The sequence below is a fragment of the Formica exsecta genome, unplaced genomic scaffold (assembly GCF_003651465.1).
Source record: "Formica exsecta isolate Colony F162 unplaced genomic scaffold, ASM365146v1 scaffold201, whole genome shotgun sequence".
Classification (NCBI taxonomy): domain Eukaryota; kingdom Metazoa; phylum Arthropoda; class Insecta; order Hymenoptera; family Formicidae; genus Formica; species Formica exsecta.
This window is the reverse complement of record NW_021849308.1, coordinates 3,089,516-3,112,108: the sequence shown is the minus strand read 5'-3', so window position 1 is coordinate 3,112,108 and position 22,593 is coordinate 3,089,516. Positions and strand designations below refer to the sequence as shown.

Below are 22,593 nucleotides of genomic sequence, written 5' to 3'. Positions count from 1 at the left end.
ATTATAAAAAAAAATAATAATAAGTTATATAAATTAAAAGTATGATTTGATAATGTTTAAAATGCTTAATACTTTTCAAAAATAAAAGAAAAGTGAAAGCAATTTATTGTAAGTATCTTCTAGACGTTATATTTAAAAATTAGGAAAAAAATAATTAAAAGCAATTCAATTATAATTTATTATCGTTGTAATATATACTAGAATGACAAAACATCACGTGCAGCTATATATAATAAAACATTAATAAATCCATAATATTTCTCCGCATTTTTAATTCACAATGTGTTTAGCACGAACATGCACCAAAGCGGTCATTTTACCGTGGCATCAAAAAATGAATCTGGCCATATAGTTCCGCCGGCTTTAAAATGGATCTAGTTAGCGCCACTGTACTAGCTAAGAAAATGGTCTCACGAAAAACGGCGGCGTGGCCTCTCTCAGGCTTCTCTCTCATAAGAACGATGAATATCCTAGTTTCCGAGAATCTAGGGGAATAAATTTTCTAAAGGGCGGCCACTCTGATGTTTACCTACCGGCAGACGAAAGTATTGTAACAGATCTGTGCGAATAAACTTTTGCTTTGCATTTAATCAAATACACTAAGATTATATATACATATCAGGTTATATTACAGTTTATTTATTCTGTCATCCATCAGAAATTTCATAATTGTAAAATTGAATATTATATTTATCTGTATAATACTGTACAATTATCTAGAAACGAAAGTTAACCTCTCGGCGATTGTGATTATTTGAAGTCATCATTAATCGAAAAGTTATTACTAAACGAAAAAAGGTAAGCTTTTGTCACTGAGAATTTATTTTATATTTATTTTAGATAAAACGTATTTTTTTAAATTGTTATACTTTTCAAATATATATATATATATATATATATATATATATAGTATAATAAACAATATAACACTTGTCAGGTGTTAAAATGTCAAAACATTCTGTCTTTTTTTTTGCGTTTTTATTAATATGTTTCAATAACGCACATCATAATTATATTACTTTGCATAAAAAAATAATAAAAAAGATAAATTGGCGCGAATGAATAAATGCGATTCTTGGGGATTAGGAATGAATAAAGACGTCGTTTCTCATAAACCATAATGTATCGTACGTGCTAATTATTTCTGCGTTATTTATCTTTAATAACAACAATTTGTATAAATAATACATCTTGCGTATGCCGCAACATCGAAGGAACGCTTATAGCGAACGCGTTTCTATGCGCGATCTGCGGGCGATAATACAATTTTGATATACATAAATAATACGCGGAAGTATCCGTCTGTGTGTGCGGTATATCCTTATCTGTACGAATATTATACTTTTTGGCACTTACTAATTAATCGAAACCTGTATGGGCCATCTTAAGCATTAGACGAATGAGACGATCTCGTCGAAACGGGACGGGAGATCCCAGAATCCCCCCTTTCTCCTCCTTCATTTCCATCTGTTTTTCATGAATTCGGCTTTATCCGAAATGACTCTAGGTAAACGATCTTTCTCAGAATGTCCGGGATAGTTCAATACGTGGTGGTGCGGGGAGATCTTTCAAAGACGATGAAGTGGCCATTGGGCGCCGTGATTGCCCAGGCGTGTCACGCGTGCACCGCCGTTACACATCTCTTTTATAATGACGCCCACACGCAGGCCTATCTCGCTGATTTAGACAATATGCACAAGGTCGTCCTCGAAGTAAGTATGATGATTCGGGAACATCGCGAGCTCCGGCCGTTAATCGAGATCCGTTCAACGCGACGCGTCATATAATGCATGCAAAGAAAATTATTCTAAACCATCATCATCTAGTCGTTCGTTTAAAGTATCTCAATCGCTATAAGATGCGAATTCGCGTGTTTAAATGTGTCGAAATAAATCGCTCTTAAGAAAATTACGATAAAAGAGCACGACAGCGTGAATCACGAATATGAATATAAATAGGCCGCCGATGAAGCCGATCTGCAGACGCTGTGTTCGAAATTGAAGGAGGACGACATTCAGCACAAGCTGTGGATAGAACAGCCCGAGAACGTCGCGACGTGTTTGGTAACGAAACCCTATCCGAAGGACAAGGTGCAATCGTATTTCAAGAAATACAAACTGCTTAAATTGTGACAGCAAAATGGTAAATGATAATAAATATCGCTACGATAAGAATGTCTCAGGTTACTTCTCACGTTACATCTAATCAAAGTTAAATCCTCTCAGAACCATTTCTGGGAAAACTATGTCATTTGTATCTAAAGAAAAGATTCTGAAAAACTTTGAATTTTGATAAAAAGTGCAAGATTATTAGATTAACTATAATTAAGGAAGATACTATTAACGGAAAAATCTACCAATTCTAAGAACGTTAACAATCAGCGCTCCAGCGCTCGTATATATATATATATATATATATATATTAACTAAATATACATTTCTTCAAAAGGAAACGCGAATAACGTTTGTATTTCACGCTGTTTGAACGGAAGATCAATGTGCCGGAGATAAGTCGGCACTCTGCACACGTCTGTCGAATGTAGCATCTGACCGTCGATATTGCAACAGGCTACACCTCGGCCCTACCTCTTTTATCTTTTTCGTCTTTTTCTTTTTTTATCTTTTTTACATCGTTTTGACGTACGGAAAATATTTGCGTGTCGGGACTACAAATGCCCGACAAAAGGAAAGAACAGAACTCGACACGGCGATCTGACATTTCTGACATCGAGAAAGATATACCTACATTTACCGATTTATTTCACGATACCTCGCAAGTATCGCCGAAAAAAAAGTGTATACAGTCGTACTTTTCTTTCCTTGCGTTACACAACTTTCTAGCGTAGTACGAATCTATATAATCTAGACTGGAGTAACGCGGGATGGCGCGCCGCTAATCAACTAGTTGTATCAAAAAGTGTCTCTTTTTTCGCGAGTCTACGGTTCTTTTACGGCGAAGATCGTTTTTTTTTCACAGGTACGGATTAGCGTACGTCTTTCTGCTAAAGATTAGCTAAGAGGCGATCTGATCACAAGCGCGAGAATGTTGAAGATGCATAAATATTTTAAGAAAATTTCAAAGATATCTGTACATATACGTCTCACGTTTCAAATAAGCCGATAGCGTACAAGGAAAATTCCCGTAGAAAAAAGTGGCGAAAAAGAAAATTTTGAAACGCACTTCAGGCCTCGACTAGGAGCTAATTCCTCGGCGCGTTGCAATTTTTTTTCCCCCTTCCTCGTCTGTATCTCATCAAATCGCTCGTTTAAATCCGCGGTGAATGTCCTTCGGCCTGCTGCCGCAGAATTCATTTCGTTCGCATGGAGACTTCGAATACTCGATAAGCGAATGCGTTTCCTCCCGTACCATCGCACTATCACGCTCGACCACGAAACGACCTTCGCGCACTTCACTTTAATTTTCCGGGATTACTTTGTCCGCTTACTTTCCAATATCTCTCGGTACCGGGATCGAATTTTTCCGGTCTTCTCACGCGAGGAGAGCGAGCTGTGCACTCGAAACCGGAAGTATCGATCGCGGAGATCGATCGCCGTATACTTGTGTGCGACATTTCTAGATAAACCGTATGAACCGACGATGACGGTACGAACGGTCTTGTCGGGATACGTAGATTCGCAGCAAGCTCTAATTATGTACACGCACTGCGGATGCTAGACACTGTAAGTACACATATTTACAACACTCGATGGCAAGATGATTATTTTGGTATATATATATAATATATATATATATATATCTTTTTTTTTCGCGTAATGCGGTCGTCGTAACGAGACGGAGGCGGGAACAGGAGGATATACAGAAGTCCTTATGAAAAAATGCGCTATTGTCCTTGCAACATCACTGCCGCTCGTTCATCTCCTCCTCTTCCTCTTCCTCCTGCTGTTCCAGCCATCGCTGCAGGACGTCATCACTTGGCTGCAAAGCAAAACGTAAAGGATCGATTATTGATTGTTTTATGAATGAGATCGTATTCGCAAGCAAATCTGCTGGAATCATCTCGTTGCGTCCAATTGATACAAGACGCAGAAGCTGCATTAGATTAGATATTTCATGAAATCTCTTTTCGAGAGTTCTAGTTAATAGCTAGTTTAGAGAAAAATCGCAAAAGGGAGAAACGAGCGAGCGGGTGATGAGTGCGGATAGATAAGCGATAAACTTGAAAAAAATATATTTTCTTGCTTGTGCATGCGTGATGTTTTCGTCTTATCTCTTTTTCATAGAAAAATCGAGTTTTTAAATTTCTTCTATTATAATTTCGCGTATCAACATATTAATAAAATATATTTATAGAAATTAAAAATATTTGCATTCTGTGCGAATAATTGTACATTAGAATTTGTATATCGTAAAGTTAGAAATGTGAAATGTCATTCATTCTAAAAATGAGTGCAGGATTTCATATGTGTGCTAATATAGCAAATAGAAAATGTGCAAGCTATTTGTATTTTATATACACTCAAAAAAGTGGTATTGCAACCACAGCAAAAATTTTCTGGGTGCGCAAAATTAACTGAGGTACATAAATGATTAGCAAATACTGTGATATCGCATATGTTTCGCATTTAATCAATCTAAGTGACAGAGACAGAATTTATATCTGAACTGTTTGTGAAATTTAGAAAGAATGTTTTTCTGTGGCGCCTATCCATGTAAGGCCAATCATACTTGTTATAAAGTTTGACTGTGGTACACAGAAAAAATTAGCGACAAGAAACAAATGAATATATAATCCTCACATATAACATATTTGTATAATGCGCCCAATCTATCTAGCTCTTTTAAACAATTTCTCTCAATTTTTCGATGCTGCAGTTATAATTGGCAGTTATATTTCTCACAAAGATCGTTCTAGCTGTAGTATCGAAACTCATATTTATCCAATGCAGTGATTAACATTTGGCAATGGAACCTAAATTTTCTAGAAGATATTATTAGAATATTGCTGCTATAAATTCTATATGTAACAGACAATATTCTAACAGATACAAAAAATAGCGATAAATTTTTGTTGTGACACCTAGAAATCTACCTATATCAGCAAGACATTTTTTTGAGTGTATATACGTAAAGGGATAGATCTGTATAAGAAGTTCAGGCAACTCTATTTGATGAATTCCGCTAGGCATTAAATATGTATAAGGCAATATTTTGTCTCGGAGATTGCAGCCAATAGATAGGTAGATGCGTATCAGAAACGTGCGGCGAATGCAAGCAAGACTCTACGTGAGATCGAGCTGTCGCGATGACACATATCGTGCGTTAGTATTACTACGGGATTCGCAATTACCGGAACCACGTTAGTTTGGGAGAACGGAATGAGACGAGTGATGAGAGTGGCGGTGGTGGTGGTGGTGGTGATGGTATTGGTGTTGGTTGTCGGTAGTGTGATTAGGGCAGCGCACAAAAACGAGCATTATTGCTCGGCTAGATTCCCGTTCGGATCCGTATAGTCCTCGTAGTCGTCCTCCGGCTCCTCATAATCCGTCTCCGCGGGTTCAGGACCGTCGATCGCCGGCGTCGATGTGCTCGTAATATCCTGCTAAGCACATACAGGAGAGAATCCAAGCGTACCCCAGCATTACCCCTTTTATCTCTCTCGATATTGCGAGTTAAGTTATTAAATTATTAGTTTCCGTATACGATTGTGTGTGTTGTTAGTACCCCGCAATAACAACTAGCAAAGAATGTGTCAGCAATTTCACAAAATTCACATAAAAAGTCTACTATTGGTTATTAATTATTAAAACATAATTGGCAATTATCCTATGAAATTCTTATCTTTTATGTAAAAACAATGGTTAATCTGATCAAATTATATTCTTATAACTATGTATTATCGAGAGAGAAACAAGCTACAACTACAATCTAGCAGAAAAGCTTTTTCAAAAATCTTTTGTTAGTTTCTATTTCAGGGTAATTCGGGAGATGTGTAAAATTTTTGATTCCCTCAAATCTGTTTTGTCCGCAAAATTCGAAGCGAAAAATAAAGCTAACGGTTACCTGCGGTGGTCTCCAGCCGCAGCCCGGTAAGGGAAGCCCGTCCGGTCCCAGCGGACACGGCGCGTCCAATCCTGGAACACCCTGGTCCCCCTTGTTGCCTTTGTCGCCCTTCCTGCCGCGTTTACCCGGCGGCCCCTGCGCGCACACGCGAAATGCATCATCTCTCTGACAGCGCGAAACGCCCGATGCAAATTCGCGACGTGCAAATAAGGCCAGGCACATAATATTGTTGGATTATGCAATTATACTAGTACTGGTGAGATCGGTGCACAATACCTCGACGAGTACGAAATGCGGAGGAGAGCGTGTCGCGGGTCGTCGTTTAAATTAATTAAACTTTAGATTGATAATTTGATAAGACAAGAGGCTTTTTCCATCCACCTCGGTACCTTGATTGCGGATCGCTCGCCCGGGATAGACCGGATCACATTTTTAATTGACGGACATCGCGACGATTTCCAAGAAAGGAGAAAGCGACGCGACAGCGCTCTCGTTGACATTTCGTTTCTCGAGCGTCTAACGTCTCCTTTAACATTATTCGCGCCTCTCGTCATTAAGCGCTTTCACGAAACGGTGGTGGCAGCATATACAAATTCGTATGTACGCGCAAAGTGTGTTAGACTCGCGAGGGACCGCGTGGAACTTGGTAGGAGTAGGCGTGTGTATACGTGTGTGAGGATATTCTCCCCGTGTTTCCTACAACGAGAGAGCTTCCTTCGCCACATCTCCGTAACCTTGTAACACTGCGTGATCTCGCAGTCTCCTCGTCGTAAACGACGACGACGGTGTCGGCGGTACGGAGGTGTCCCCGACGTGCTTGCAGCAATAGTCGTGAATAAAAGATATGCACGAGGATGCGAAAGGGCTGCTTTGATTTGATCGCTCCGAAAATTTATGCGCGTAAAATATGTTCTTATATCAATTCCTCGCGTTTCAGTCTAACAGCATCGGAATAATAAAAATATATCATCTGAATCGAATGGATGGAATAGAAATCTCTCGACTCTTACGAAACTAACGATGGTAATTAATTTCGTTTCTAGATTGATGGTCCGATTTCTTGGTGATTTTACCGTAGTAAAGGTAAACCAATCGACTAATGCCTCGCGAGAACCCGGCATAAACGAGAGAGAGCTTTCTCCGCTAACTCGCCTGGACGTGCGTGTGATTATATATCCGTTAGGAAGCGAACCATATATATCCGACTACGCGCTTACTCTCTCTCTCTCTCTCTCTCCCTCTCTCTCTCTCTCTTACGGTCTGTCGGTTATCGTTAGGCAAACAATCCCCCGTAAAGCATACGGGACGATCTAATCACGCCCGATCGCTTTCGCATCCTCGCGGGAATAGCGGCAGTATATGTATATAACGTGGATCGGCTCTCTGATACTGACGGCGTTGGAGAAACGTGAATACATCGAATTAAGTCAATACTCACAGATTCGCCTTTGGCACCTTTCTCTCCCTTCGGTCCCTGGAATTGGTGAACACGGTCACAAAAGGAATTTTAAGTCGTTTCGGCCGCGTTAATTTTCTTTTCGTTTTTTTTTTCTTTACGCGCGCGCGAGACGGTCGTTCCAGAAAATCTTTCCAATGAAAAGAGGCTCGAGAACGAGTGCCGCGTGTGACCACGATGTCGGGTGTATATCATCTCAGTGACGGCTTTCCCGTTACCGTCGACTATCGAGTTGTGAGGGAAAGGAGATGGCTATCGATTCACGGGCCGAAACCACGGGCATGGCATTTCGAGTGGATCACTTGGTTATTGCTCTTGCGTCCGATGAGAGATATGAGAGACGTCAATAAACGAGAATATTCGATGTCAATAAATAGCAGCGATACGAGAGAGAAATGTATAGTTCTCTCCATTTTTAATTATAATAGCAATCTCTTCTGAGCAATTAGAGGAGATATTATTAGTTGCAAAATTAGGTTTAATTATTTGATAAAACGTTACGTTCAAATCTTTGAAAGCATGACCTAAAAAGAGGATGTTAATAAAATATTAATAGCTTTCTCTAGTTTTTCAAGTACATCAATGCCTTCTGTCTGCCGTTCATATTAAAATTCACGTGGAAAATGTGATATTAATATCATTCAAGGGAATAGGTATACGTGCTTTTGATTTAGTTATTTTAAACCTTTCTGCTTCTAAAGGCAGAGGGAAAAAGAACGAGTGTTGCAAGGTATTAAATAAAAAATATCGCTCAGCGGCCCGCGAATATAGTTGTATGTTCAGACATGTGAAAGGGATTATCCTCCTTCAAATACTTTCCCATGCATTCAAGAGTATATACGAATGAGAGAAAAAGAGAGAGAGAGGCTCGTTTTCGTTTATATGCTCTCTCACATTGATTCGCATCGAGCGGTCACACGAGCACTGCTCGAGCATCCTTCCGGACACTCCAGAGAGAAGCACGAGGGAGTTGCGCGTTTCCCCCTCCGTTATAATTCGGTCGTAAATTTTGATCGCTCGATCAAACCCTCTCTAGCTCGATTATATATATCGAAGGAATTGCGCGCGGGAATCTTTTACGTCGGTCTTAAATCGGTCAGCAGCTATTTGCGCATCTGATATTATTTTCGCGCGCGGTGTCGTAAAAACTGATTGATAGTGCTCTTTGCAAAATGTCAAATAATACTATTACTGAAAATATTCAATGATACAGAAAGATATATAATTAATCGCGTAAAAATCTGATCGAAACATTAGATGGAGCACATAAGTCTCATAAGAAACTGTCAAAGTCGAGTATTAAAAATTCATTCGAAGAAAATGCGTGCATCTCCAGATATTACGAAGTCTTCTTACGCGAGTGCAATTGATTGAGCGCAATACGAGCAAGAAAAAGAAAGCAAAAAAAGAGTTTGCGAGACAATGGATTTCGAACGAAAGAGGGAGAAAGGCGCAAGACGCTGGCTCCGTTCTCTTTTTGAAATCGGACGGAGGGAGTGAAAGGGAGGATTCTCTTTTCGATTATTTTCTCTTTTTCCGAGACAGTCCCCGGGGTAGATCAGGCGGAATGTGTCGTCGTTACCCCGGGCTGGTCAGACCGTGTCAGATTGTGTCGCAGTCGCGCCGAAGGACGAGCGATAATCGAAAGCCAACTGTACCTCCGCGCCGGGAATCCCGTCGGTACCCTGGGGACAAACACAGATCGACTCGTTAGCGTGTCTTTCTCTCTCTCTCGAGATGTAATCGAGTCAGCGGGTTGACTTGACGCGCTCCTCAGACATGACTCGATTCCGGGTTCGGCGGGCGATCTCGGGAATCTCGAGCGATGGAAAATACAGATTGAAAGATCACGATGGACGGATTGCGGTATTGAAATTCAATTGAATCGCGGAAAGAGGGAAAACGATCCGCAAATTTGCGTTACACGTGTCGCGCAACGCAAGTGAGATTTTAAATTAAAACGTCAATCGAAATTTTTATTTGATTCTCATTTATCGAGGAATTCGTCACTAAAAAAGACATCGATTTTAGATATAAAACAAAAAAATTGTCCTTATATAAAAAAAAGAAAAGTATGTACGATTCAATCATTAAGCCAGAAAACTACTTTTTGATGAAGGGCAAGATTGCCTCGGAATAATACTTGGGTAAACTTCGACCGTGCTCGATAAACATGAGCGACACGGACGATATCGCGCGTTAGACGGATCGGATTCGACGGCGGATAAATACTTGATGAAGCGTAGGACTTACAGGCAATCCCGGATCTCCTCTTTCGCCCTTCGTTCCTGGCTCGCCCTGCGCACCCTGAAAGTACGAAGAAATTTGACGTGCGCTTGACACTCGATTTGCTCTCGTATGCCAACGTAGAGGAAGAACACGCTCGCGATTTTTTACTCGATCTAATTTCGGTCCGATCGTATCGCGTAACGACAAATGAGATAGCGAGATGCGGAAATAGAGCGCGTCTGAATAAAAAGAGGAGTAATTTATAATGAAAACGGGGTCATCCCCGTGGGTCGCTCACCTTCATGCCGTCTAATCCTGGTGGTCCCTGAAAGGTAGAGGAAACCTCGTCAGATACACGGCAAAGTCCATCGATAATATCGAGCGTGTAATATTGTCGACAGCGATTTAAAACTATATCTCGTAGGGAAAAGGAGGGCATCTTTATTATTAGAGACGCTCTTTTTAAACACCGCCCTCGAGTGTTTCAGGATCCTCGTTAATCCTTCGTCGCGTCGATCGATCGGGACGCGTAAAAATGCCAGCTGGACGTGGAAGAATATTTGCACAACGCCACGCTGTTTCGCTATATAAATACAGCCGCAGCTCTGTCGACCGGGGTTATACCTCGCAACTCTTGCCTGTGCGCGGTGAAGTTTCGAGAACTCTCGGATTTTCCAAATTAAGTTATAGTCGCGCTTGATGTGTCGATACAGAGATATTGGCCGGGGGATATTCGATCGATTTTCATTGTAATGAAATTGCCCTCTATTGGATTCTATGCTCTCCTCCTGTTACGACGAATATCCGATCCTCTGTAAATATTTGAGGCGTAATTTGAGTAAATTTCTATATCATTTCTAAATAGAGAGAACGTTTGATGCTGCTTAAAAAACGATGTGCAAACATTCTTCTTCTTTCGCGAATGAAACTTAGCCGGCGCGTAATGAATTAGATTCGTTTAGCTTCGCGTTTTACTCGTTGGTCGTTTCAACTTCGAAACTCATTTTCAACCCGTCATCACAAGATTATCTTAACCCTTCCCTTTTCGTATTATCAAAATTAATCCCCGAGACCGAGGCATACTGACAATCGAGGGCGGACGGCTTCGTGGAAGGTATAGAGCAGGAGCTTAAAAAATTAAAAAAAAAAAAAAAAAAAAAAAAAAAACTAGCGTACTTCGTAACGAAGCGTCGACGCTTTTGGCGCCTTTGTGTTTTCATCCTTTTTCCTTCATAGAATCTTAACTCTAAGGTAGCAAGATTAATCGTCGGCCTGAACGATCCGCCGATTATAAAGCCACCATCGTGGTCGCAGCAAATTAACACGTGTTAATTTCAGTTTTCTTTATCTTTAAATCTTTTCCTATTTTCAACTTGCAACTTGCGACAGATGCAAATACAAAGAGATAGAAGAAGATGAGAGAATTGATTTATCCAATGGATCGCAAACAGTCGTAGCACAATGCAAAGAAGCGAGATAATTATGTTACTGGATTATTATATATATATATGTGTGTGTGTAAAAGAGAGAAAAAGTGAGAAAGCATTAATCTCCGGTAGGCAGTTTTAGAAGCAAAGGACACAGGCACATGCACATTCTGTTTATTAATCGGGACAATGTAAAACAAAACTGATGTTAGAGTCAGTATTCACATACGCATTCAATTAGATCGCCTTAGGTTGATCGGCTTAAGAGAGGAGAGCGCCGCCTTAACAATTAACGCACGCAGACAAACGTGTCTGGATTTATTGTGTGTGTGTGTGTGTGTGTGTGTGTGTGTGTGTGTGTGTTGTATGTGTATATATACTACATATATAATATATATACACAGAATGTCGTCTTATGATTATCGAACATCTCCCTCGTTATAGATTCTTCCGCGAACTTTCAACCTTTGCTCGGCGAAAATTTGATCAAATATTTGACAAATAAAGTTTAAATTACATTTTCATTTAAACAAAACTCATTCGAAATTATCGGAAAAATTAGCTGTTGCTATTTATATACTTTTAATCAATCGGAGAAAACTCTTTAATCGTTGATATCAAGAAACTCTTCTCGTAATTAGCTTTTCGTCAAATCTTTGCCAGGAAAAAAGAATCCATTTTAAATTCATCAATGAATTTGCAACAAAGAGGGCTTTCGATATACAATGGATGACTGTCTGTGTATATATACCTGCATACGACACGCAGTTACGTGTACATATGGACTTCTTACTTGTATTTAACATTTACAGACATACACTTACAAATGGGTATACAAGGCGAGTTCCCGAGTTTTGTCGACAAAACTTTCGAAATCTACCCGAACGCGCTGAATGGATATTTTTGCCCGTAAATACCTCGTTTCACCGAAATTTTGTCGAAGACGGGATTATATCGAATCGGGGCATTAAGAAAACTGTAGATCTCCATGTTTCGTAAGATCGATAATTACTACAGACATTTCCGTATCGATTCGCATTCGATTATCTCATCAATATCGAGAAAGAGAGAAATATTCATCAGCAAAGATATTTAATAAAAATAAAATTCAGTTTGCTCTAGCGTCGTGAAGAAACTTTTTTGTCGACAGGCTCGAGACAAGCACCTCGTATATTTATATACATATCGTCGATTTATTTACGCATTAAAACGCGACTGCATTTCTTGCCACGCATACGTTCCTTCGTGTTTATGTATGTATGTTTCCGAGAGTATACATGTTTGAGCGTTTGTATACATATACGATGTGCGTTTGTATGCATATGTGTATGTGTGGAACCGTCATACACTTTACACGCATTGGAGAGTCATTGTCATCAAATAGAGTTGTCGTCGACGGAGCTTCGTTCGCGCTCTCCCGTCCAATTATCCTCTTAGACTATATTTAATTTATTGTTTTGAAGTATACACACACACAAGAGTTAGAAGTGTGTTAGCGTCGCTCGTAATCCGTAATAGACGATACATCGATTGTGACGGCGCACCGAAAAAATACCGTTACACATCGTTATATTCTACACTGTACATTCTCGTGATTCTTTCTGTTCTGTATTTTTTCAGATGTCGAGGATAGACGCGCGAAGTTAAATTTGACGCAAATACAATAGTATTTTTTTAGATGAATTTTTTCCAAAAAAATTCGTTATTAACAATTCCTGAAAATTTTACTTAAATAATTTTCGATTTATTGGAAAATCTTTTTTATACTAGAATTTTAAAACCGGAAGAAATATTTTTTTTTTTTTTGCGCTATTCGAATCAATTTCTGTACGAACACATACATAATACGATTCGCCTATCCTCCATAATGAATAGTACCTTTTCTAGATATTGAGATCATCTTTCAAGATGCTTCGCTATCGGCATCTCGTTGTACTTCGGATAAAATCCTTCTTATATAGGCCAAGTAATTATCTCTACCAGTAATTACATCTTACATATATTTCACGATATCGAGATTCTTCCGGATTTTCCAGCATGTGCAAAATACTCTTGAAAAGCTTGTTAGCTTGAGATTTGTTTAACTTTATCGTCGAGGAACGCTCGCCAAAATTATCGACTATCGTAGACGCATCGTATGAACATTTAGTTGACAACTAATTTATCACCGACAAGAATGTCGCGCCGACTTTTCTATTGATTAGAAACGTCATATCCGTGTTTCTCATGGCTTTATCAAAGTTCCACGGGAGAATATCACAAACTATCGATACTGCATTTTAGCGCACCCGACGGGATAGTGGCAGAAAAGCCGAAAGAGCAGACGGCGTGAGAAAGAGAAAGAGAGAAAGAGAGAGAGGTATTTCCTCCTACTTGTTATTCGCGGCGGCTAGCCACGGAAACGGTTCTACTACTGTTCGTCGAACGCGAAATTTCCTCGCGACCGATGTTCGTGAGCAATATCACCAACGTTTCCCACGACTCTCATAAAAGGTCTTGCCGAATATAAGTGGGCGAATACACTAACCTTTCTTCCCGTTTTCTCTTTCTCTTTTTGGCCGCTGCTGCTGCTTCTTTATGCAAGCTTTATGCAAGCGCTGAGCAATGATTTAAAACACATCCAGCTGTTCTGCGCAAGAGAAAAGCCGCTGTTAGCGAATTTAATTATCAAAATAGTTTATTTATTTATTTTTTTTTTTTTATTGAGACACGCGTCTGGATCGAGCAGCAAAGAATTGGAAACGTTACCGAGATTTCTCTTGATAAAACCACGCTGATGTTAGCGAGTAACCACGAAAGTTTTCATTGCGATATATGTATGTTGATGTAATTTCATTTTTATTTACCGTGATTTATATCGCGAGAAAATATTACGCCTGATTTCTCGCCTTCGACGTCATAATTTAATACGATAGCAGTGCGTTATATTTTTTTTTCGTTTTCGATCAGGAGTCTTTTTCTATTTTTTTTTTCCTATTAATATGTCTTACGGAATTCTCCCGACGTAACGGAATACTTGATGGTTCGTGAAATGCGACTGGAATACTACGAAGAAATGTAGAACGAAGAGGAATCATGATAAATGGCCGGGTTATTATTAGGCGCCGGCGATGCTGCGAGAGCGAGCTTTCGTTAAGTACAAGCCGACTGAATTATTCTCAGGAGAGGGGCACAACGGAGAAGTGGATTTTGCCAGACAAAGGGACAGGCTGAAAATTGTTTCTCAAGGCTTGCCATGTTAATTTAGACGAAAATTAAACTTTTAACTTTCGATAAATGTTTCTTGATCAGTATAATTACGCCTTCACACATTTAACTTTTAATTTAATTTTTTTTTTTTTTTCTCTTTCTCTCCCTCCCTTCCCATCCCTCTTGAGCGTCCTCTTTTTAATTGAATCGGATTATGGAAACGCGTCGGGCATTTCAAACGTCGCCACGGCAAATGTCAATAATCTTAAGTGGCCATGAGAAGCGGGTTTATTTGAAATTCATTGGATTTGTGGAAATCCAAGGAGCTAACCGCGGCTTTTTACAGAATCGCAATGCGGAGAATCGAGATTGGGATTATGTAATAAGGAAAAACTATACGGTGAAAAACTGCGTCCCGCGCTATACATCAATCTATAGCTTCACTTATTCGTTACTGCATAAATTCGGCTTTTGTAAAAAGAGAATGATGTATATCCAGATCCCTATGACAGAGGATAAAAATGGGTATGACACGGGTGGTTTTGATTTTTGTAAAAAAGAGAGCGATATTCTTCTCAAAGTGCATTACTTTTTATTTTTTTTTTTTTTTTTTTTTTTTTTTTTATTAAAAAAACGTATTTTATTCTAAACAAACTCCAATCGGATCGAAAAAAGGACATTCTTGAAGTTTTATGTAAATCTATGCAAATTTCTAGAATACGATTCAAAAATAAAATATCGCATAATTACCGAAGAATGTTCACGAATATTTCATATGATGTACGCATGATTCGTAATGTGAAATGACATCATATACCCTACTTTATTACTATAAATAGTGCGATAATTAAAGCGTTGGCTTTACATTTTATTCGATAAGATAAAGGAGTCCTTCTTACGCTAATGACTCATTCAGGGGAGAATAGAATCCGTATGTCTTTTCAATACACGCCGATGATACAAAATTTAGTGGGATGGCGAAGGTTTATCTTTCTTAGGTCTACCAAACTCTCTGAGTACATTTGCGCTTGTGATCGAGAATCTGTTCTCGATCGGCGCAATCGGCTCTGACTATTAGCCGTTACGTAGAGTAAATTAAGAGGACGGATGGTGGTGTGTGATACGCGTAATATGCGATCGTGCGCAAGTGACGCGCAGACCGAGAGCGAGCAATTTATTTTGAAAGTATTTCGAATATATGTCATTAAAATAGATACACGCGGCATTACGATCTTTTTTTGCCCTTAAGAATTAATCGTCAAATTCCCACATTATTTTATCAAATCTGGTTTATTAGGAGCCTTTTGCAAAATAAGCGGCTCTGCTATACGCGGCATCAGATATACAGGATGTGTCAGATTTACAGAATGATATTTTAGGAAAGAATTGGAATCGAGAATTTGTAACCAATAATTTCAAGATGTGCAATTTAAAATTACGGAGAGAAATATTGATTATGTATATTAAAAATCCCGCAAATTCATCACAGAGAGGGGGGGGGGAGGGATACGCCTCTCCTAAAATATTTTTGAGAAATCATCGAACATCCTGTATAGCTCATCGATCCAATTGGCGCGATTCTCACTTACGATCAATCTCGACGAAATTTTAACACACTGGAAGACGTTTCTTCCGCATTCCTGTAGTCTTCATCATCGTTAGACATCGGCGCGATTTAAATCGCGATGAATTTACACTCCGCGTCTGTAAACGCTGCGGAAATTTACGATCGCAAGCTAGAGGAGATTTATATTCGGCTTCTGCGCTTCGTTCTCGAGCGAAGCGACGACGAAGTCGCGCGTGGATAAATATCAGCGGATATTCTTTCGGAACGGGCAGAGAATATGTACGCTTCCGTTTGAAGTATAACGATATATATATATATATCGCTTTCCGATACCGAAGAAGAAAACGCGCGACCTCGACGTACCGAGGCCGTAACGGATCTCGAGTCTCAATCCCTAGAGAATGTTGAGTTTTACGTTAAGAAACACCTTAACATTGAATTTAACAGCAGTGATCAGTGGCCTGGCAGAGGAGATCGATCGACGGTATTCGAAATTCGTCTCGTGGGGGAAGAGATGGCAGAATCCGATCCGCGGGGTCCAGCAGCTGACTCCGGGACATCGGATTCTTAACGATCTAAACATGTCGATGATAGTCGCGCGCGATGTTTACGCCTCCTCTCGAATCGCCACTCTCGACGTGATGATGACCGTCACACCGCTCCCTCTTCCTTAGTCCTTGTTGTATATATGTATGTACACGCAAGACGCACGCAAGCAGGTGCTCTCTCGAGAGGCGATCGAGAGGCGGCCGGCCAGGCTACGTTGTGACTGTCGCGCGCGATAATATAAACGCACTTATCGGCTTATTATCAGCGAATTCCGCGGCGGCAACGCCAGGTAACGATGGCGTTAGGAGCGGGAGGTCCGCGTTCTTACCATGGCGCCAGGTTTCCCGGAATCTCCGGGCTTTCCGGACTCTCCCCTCAGTCCCATGGGGCCCTGAAAATAGATAGACAGAACGCCTATCAGCATATCTCGATTTGGCACGGTTTGGCGATACCGCACGCAGGTTGGCGGTCGCAACTTGGAGCTACCGCTCGGAGCACCTCTATGCTTGTATTTGTATTGTATCGTTTTATCATGCAGAGAGATTGTGTATACCTTCGTACATTTGCGCACGCACCTCTTCTCGTCTTTCTTTCTCGTGTGTGTACCTACTTTGTTCTGGCAATAAAGTCCTATTCAAGTTAATTATATCACGTGCCACAATACTCTATATAGTCCCCCTTTCAGTCCCCAATTTTTCTTGCAAAAATATATGTGATATAAAAGAAATTTTAAATGCTATATGCACATTTAAGATATACGTTAGTTAATTATGTTTGTATATGACGTGATTTTCGTAATACAAAAAATAATATCCATTTTATGGAGTACATTATAGGATTTGTTGTTTCTATTTTCGAAATATATCATAAATCGCGGTAAAGTTTACTTAAAACGGACTGAAAGGGATGAGAACGTTATACGTTTGAATTTTTCGGATCGTGATTTTTACGGAAAAAGCGAAGACAGGATTGTAGGATACAGGACCCTCTTTCGGAGAATATCCGGCGGATATTCGCGTCCCGTCCGTCTTTGTGCGTCTTCCTGTATCCGCGTTTAGAGCGTGCTTAAAGCTACGCGTGTGTGCGTGTATGCGTGCGTGTGTAATCTGGAAAGAAAATACGTACGGGCAGTCCCATCGGACCAGGATCTCCTTTGGTACCCTTCTCTCCCTGCAACGTAAAAAAAAAGAGCGACGCGTGAGAACGGGTTTACCCGCATCGCGATAGTGTCGCGCACGCAAAAAGGTCATCTCACAAAGATCACCGACGCGAATAGCTTCACGCCTCGAGAGTCACATCGCAAAACGCGATCTTTCTCGCGAAGGGCGCTCGAATAATTACGGCGCGTCTACTAGCGCCCTTCGCTGGTTCTTTCCTTGACTTATATCGCGATTATATAAAATATATATATATATGTCATTTAATTTAATTAGTTACATCTTTTAATCTCATATGAATGATAAAAAGAATATTAAAAAATTAAAATTTCAGAAAGAATGCATTATTTAACTTTTTTACTGTTTACCGCAGTACACGGGATAAACTAATGATAAAAATAACACGATTTATCATTGCGGTCATAATTGAGCTCGTTGTATATTTTTTTAGATTCAATAAAATAATATGACATATGCACTTAAAAAGTTTTTACAATGTTTTTGTACGCAAAATAGCGACACACCAACAGGTCGATTTTGTTATTCGATGTTTACAACCCCGGAAAGAGAAAGAACTCGTTTATTTTCAATCGCGTAACGGGCGTAACCGAAACGAACGCGTAACCGTGCTTTTTTAACGTTTTATGTGTGATATACGCGATCAACAAATAGATAATAGTTACTGACAGAATCGCCCTTGGCGCCGTCGTGTCCTCTGTCACCCTTGATGCCGGGTGGACCCTGCAGTCCGGGAGTACCAGCGGGTCCTGGAGGTCCAGGCGGACCCATTATCTATATATTGACAATGCCACGAATTAAGAACGTTTGTAATCAATAATAATTAATAATATAAAATATTTATTTAACTTTGGATTTTATAATCTTCGTACATTAAATCCATTACAATTATTATGATATATGTTGTAATCATATTATTATCATTAATATAATGTAATCATATCGTAACAACTGCATTGTTTTTTAAAAATGTCGATCCCGATAAACAAAACAAATGTTTCCATTGTTTTTTAAAAATGCCGATCCCGATAAATGTATACCGTAAAAGCGGAAAATACAAATGGATTTTCCTCAACAATTTTTATAACGCTTCGGGAAAATTGCTTTATAATCTCCATAAATCGCCGCAAAGGGTTACATAACTCCATAAAACGCGGCCATAGTGGGGTATAAAGTCGATGCCGCAATAGCGGCCGAAAATTTAAAAGCCGCTCGAACACGGCAGCGAAGCGATATTGTTCACGATATTTCTTTGCACGGATGGGACATATTTCCATATCGTGCATATAATATTAACTGGCGAATATAATTTGTAAGATTATTCGCAAGATAACTTACCACTTCCCCGGCATTCATCTCGAACGTGCCATCTCCCTGCAAACAAACGTGCGTTTGACATGTTTACACGTGCATTAATATCACGTTACACGCTATTCGATGTATTAAACATTAGTTTTTTCGAGTATCCTTTCTCAATCGGGCAACACCTTTCGTCGCACGATCGAAGACGAAAGGATACGAAAATATCTTGGACATAAACTGTCACATACCTGTCTTCGCCTGAGCTTTTTGTACTTCTATGGGTGAAAGGCCAATGTCCCGTCATGAAAAGAAAATTTATTCTATCGTCAGATTCTTTTTAACACATGTCGAAACCACAGTTTCGTATTTATCGCGGATGTTATTGTGACGAAAATACGATAACATCGAAAAGGTACAGCATTTTCAGCAACTGCGTTCATCGCGAACGATCAACAGTAAAAGATATACTGACATTATTCTTTGATAACAGAATCTTGCTACAAAATTTATCGAATAAAATTAGTTTTTGCAAAATTGCTTCGATGAGATCATATTTTCTATGTGCAATTCGATACGATATATATCACGGTATTAAAAAAAAAAAAAAAAAACGGAAATGTAATTGAAAATTATATATAACAAAGTGTTGTATAACCATCTATAATTCATTGTATAAAATTTGTTATATTCTCTTTTATTATTTATTTTTATATAATTTTTTATATATTCTCTTGTATTATTCTTTTTTTATATAATTCTTTATACAAGTAATTGAGAGAGATCATATTTTTAATGTCAAAGTGTGTAATGAAATGCGATTTGATAAACGCAAGCAACATTGACAAATGTACTCACCGATTCGCCTTTCTCTCCCTTTTCGCCTTTCATCCCAGGATAGCCCTGTCGACAGGCAAAAATCGCATAAGACAGAATATATACGATAAGAGAAATCGTGTTGAAGCGTGACGTTACAGGCAATTTACGTACCGGTGGGCCGGGTAGACCCGGAGGTCCCATAAGACCTGGAGGACCGATGTCGCCGTAGTCACCCTTTTCACCTTTGGGTCCGGATATTCCCTGAAGAGAGACAGACGAGCGCGACATACGTAAAATATTACAGATTTACTCTCCCTTAATTCCGAGAAACTTTTCAACGTAATATTTCGCTTGTATTTTAAATAAATTCCGCACACAATGTATTTACATTTAATTTATCATAATACATAATTTATACGAAAAATATAACGCGTGAGAAATGTCTTTGTACGGCAAAAAGTATGGCAAATAGTACGTAATATATGCTATACATGAATTTAATTTCCTATACCAAATTTCTTCCTCAGCATTCCTTAATTCAATATATATAATATGTATAACATAAAATAAACGCTAATAGCGTTAACCACACTCGGACAACGAAAGGGATATTAAATTTTCGCCACCTTTGTGAAACACGTTGCGTGTAATGTCTACTGAATATTACATCGGGAAGACTGTGGGAGACGAGGATATTTTGGGGAACATTTCTCATTTGCGTCCTACTTACCGGTAATCCTGGGGGTCCTTGAATACCGGGATCGCCGTCGGTTCCGTTGAGCCCCGGCAAGCCCTGCGTTCCCGTCTCTCCCTTGGGCCCTGAAAAGCGAATTTACCGGCCATGAGATGCCGGTTGTTCACTCGCCGAAGTTAGATTAATTTGCGCGCGCGAGCGATCGATGTAATTCTCGCAATTCCGTAAACGCGTGCGCGTGGCAAGAAAGGATCCTCTCCCCTCCCCCTTTTCTCTTTCTTTGTCTGGCCACTTCGCCTTCCTCTTCTGTCGTATCTTTACCTCTCGACTTCTCATTTTGCCCCGAGTGATTCTCCGTGCCGGGAATACTTCCGGTGTGTTTATTCCGCCTCGAAAGAATGATTTTCCTCGAGAGTTTTCCTACTCGATGTTTATTGTCGATCCAAGTATTGAAGATCTTTAAATATACACACGCAAGTTTTCTCTTCTTAAATATTTTTAACAGTGAATGTGCAAAGTAATTTTAAATATATCAGTATCGGAATTATCATTTGTCTATCGAAATAAAATTTGCGCGCGCGAGCGATCGATGTAATTCTCGCAATTCCGTAAACGCGTGCGCGTGGCAAGAAAGGATCCTCTCCCCTCCCCCTTTTCTCTTTCTTTGTCTGGCCACTTCGCCTTCCTCTTCTGTCGTATCTTTACCTCTCGACTTCTCATTTTGCCCCGAGTGATTCTCCGTGCCGGGAATACTGCCGGTGTGTTTATTCCGCCTCGAAAGAATTATGTGCCTCGAGAGTTTTCCTACTCGATGTTTATTGTCGATCCAAGTATTGAAGATCTTTAAATATACACACGCAAGTTTTCTCTTCTCAAATATTTTTAACAGTGTGAATGTGCAAAGTAATTTTAAATATATCAGTATCGGAATTATCATTTGTCTATCGAAATAAAAATGTGATTGAGCAATGTTCTTTGTATATATTGACAAATTAATCTCATGCTTAGTTTGTATGTGGAAGGTAATTTTAAATATATCAATACTGGATTTATCATCTGTCTATCGAAATAAAAATGTGATTGAGCGATGTTCTTTGTATGTATTGATAAATCAATCTCATGCTTAGTTTGTATGTCGCTTTTAAAGTGACAGTCAATGAAATATAAATTAATATCTTTTGTATATCTATATATACTATATGCCGATACTTTGATTGACATTATGAAAAGCATTCATCAAAAATCTGTCATGCCGATTATCCTTTAATGTTTGTCACTAAATGCGCAATAATATTAATATAACAATGAATAAATAAATATCGTATGTGTGATGACCTTTTTAGAAAACGAACATTTAATTAAATTATATTCCATTCAATACAAACGAATTAATATTATATAAATCAAAGTTATTAACTTTTGATTAAAATTTTTCGCGGAAGACGAAGTCGAAGTGTTACATTCGAAAGAGATTGGGAGGGAGGAGTGCTACAAATTCTTTTCTCAGGGACCAACGCGCTGGGTCGTTTTCAAGTTTCGTGAGAGAACTTTCCGAATCGTTTTGCCATTAAACATCTTTAAAAGTTGAACAGGAAACTCTGAATTGATCTTACGCCCGCGTGTCCATTGCACTTGCATCATTACTTATATGTTCGTATAATCAAGTGAAAGAATAGGATCTTTCAATATATATTATAAAACCCTATTTTTTTTACATACAATTATACAAATATCAGTAGATGAAAATGCAATGTCATTAGTCCAATAGCAATTAATGAAAGTAAAGCGAAACGAATCGTACAACGAAAATTCGCGGCGTTCATCTTCCTAGAAGAAATTTTTGATGTACTATGAATATTAACTTCCCTCATATCATACATAAACAGATATAATTTAACAAAAAGGAAAAAAGAACATCTTGGCGATTTGAAAACTGGTTAGCAGCATTAATCACCATCGAGCGCAAAAAATATGCTTAAAAAGATGGCTATTGTGCTGCTAACCATCGTTGTGAAGAAAGTTACGAATTGTCATAATTTTTTTTATGCACGAGTGCACGGAAGGGAGAGGCGCGGCCGAAGGTACGAAGGACGAGGAACGGCGAATCTTCGTGGGAAGGACCCACGAAGAGTCCGTGTCCTGGCCACGAAGTAAGAGAGCGGACGCGC

General features: G+C 39.3%; 2 protein-coding genes across 11 annotated transcripts in view; one reads left to right on the top strand and one right to left on the bottom strand.

Annotated features, from left to right (window-relative positions):
- The first annotated feature begins 499 nt into the window (after positions 1-499).
- LOC115234687 (putative peptidyl-tRNA hydrolase PTRHD1) lies at positions 500-2,169 on the top strand. 3 transcript variants are annotated; one of them, XM_029805927.1, is made up of 4 exons: positions 500-622; positions 721-798; positions 1,526-1,712; positions 1,959-2,169. In XM_029805927.1, the coding sequence occupies exons 3-4, from the start codon at positions 1,527-1,529 to the stop codon at positions 2,130-2,132; spliced, it is 360 nt and encodes a 119-aa protein (XP_029661787.1). In that variant the 5' UTR covers positions 500-622; positions 721-798; position 1,526; the 3' UTR covers positions 2,133-2,169. The 3 variants fall into 3 exon arrangements, with proteins under 3 accessions (XP_029661787.1, XP_029661786.1, XP_029661788.1); XM_029805926.1 differs by having other exon boundaries at positions 501-798; XM_029805928.1 differs by lacking the exons at positions 500-622; positions 721-798 and having other exon boundaries at positions 1,100-1,712.
- A 793-nt stretch (positions 2,170-2,962) lies between these two features.
- The window catches only part of LOC115234686 (collagen alpha chain CG42342-like), a 46,555-nt gene continuing 26,924 nt past the window's right edge, over positions 2,963-22,593 (bottom strand). For 5 of the 8 annotated variants that reach the window (XM_029805922.1, XM_029805921.1, XM_029805925.1 and 2 more), the window contains 15 exons: positions 20,462-20,550; positions 19,903-19,992; positions 19,771-19,815; positions 19,164-19,190; positions 18,952-18,987; positions 18,283-18,387; positions 17,564-17,608; positions 16,767-16,829; positions 10,005-10,031; positions 9,731-9,784; positions 9,136-9,162; positions 7,460-7,495; positions 6,022-6,156; positions 5,309-5,560; positions 2,963-3,936 (listed from right to left, as the gene is read on the bottom strand). In XM_029805922.1, the coding sequence (XP_029661782.1) occupies positions 5,435-5,560; positions 6,022-6,156; positions 7,460-7,495; positions 9,136-9,162; positions 9,731-9,784; positions 10,005-10,031; positions 16,767-16,829; positions 17,564-17,608; positions 18,283-18,387; positions 18,952-18,987; positions 19,164-19,190; positions 19,771-19,815; positions 19,903-19,992; positions 20,462-20,550 (905 nt within the window). In that variant the 3' untranslated portion in view covers positions 2,963-3,936; positions 5,309-5,434. The remainder of the gene's footprint in view (positions 3,937-5,308; positions 5,561-6,021; positions 6,157-7,459; positions 7,496-9,135; positions 9,163-9,730; positions 9,785-10,004; positions 10,032-16,766; positions 16,830-17,563; positions 17,609-18,282; positions 18,388-18,951; positions 18,988-19,163; positions 19,191-19,770; positions 19,816-19,902; positions 19,993-20,461; positions 20,551-22,593) is intronic. The other 3 variants (XM_029805918.1, XM_029805920.1, XM_029805919.1) reach the window with 3 other exon arrangements.

What these genes read in the sequence shown, in the direction of transcription:
- LOC115234687 (XM_029805927.1), top strand. Translation starts at nt 1,527, where the DNA reads ATGTCCGGGATAGTTCAATACGTGGTGGTGCGGGGAGATCTTTCAAAG. An exon ending in TGCACAAGGTCGTCCTCGAA is followed by an intron (nt 1,713 to 1,958) that starts GTAAGTATGATG and finishes GAATATAAATAG; the next exon opens with GCCGCCGATGAAGCCGATCT.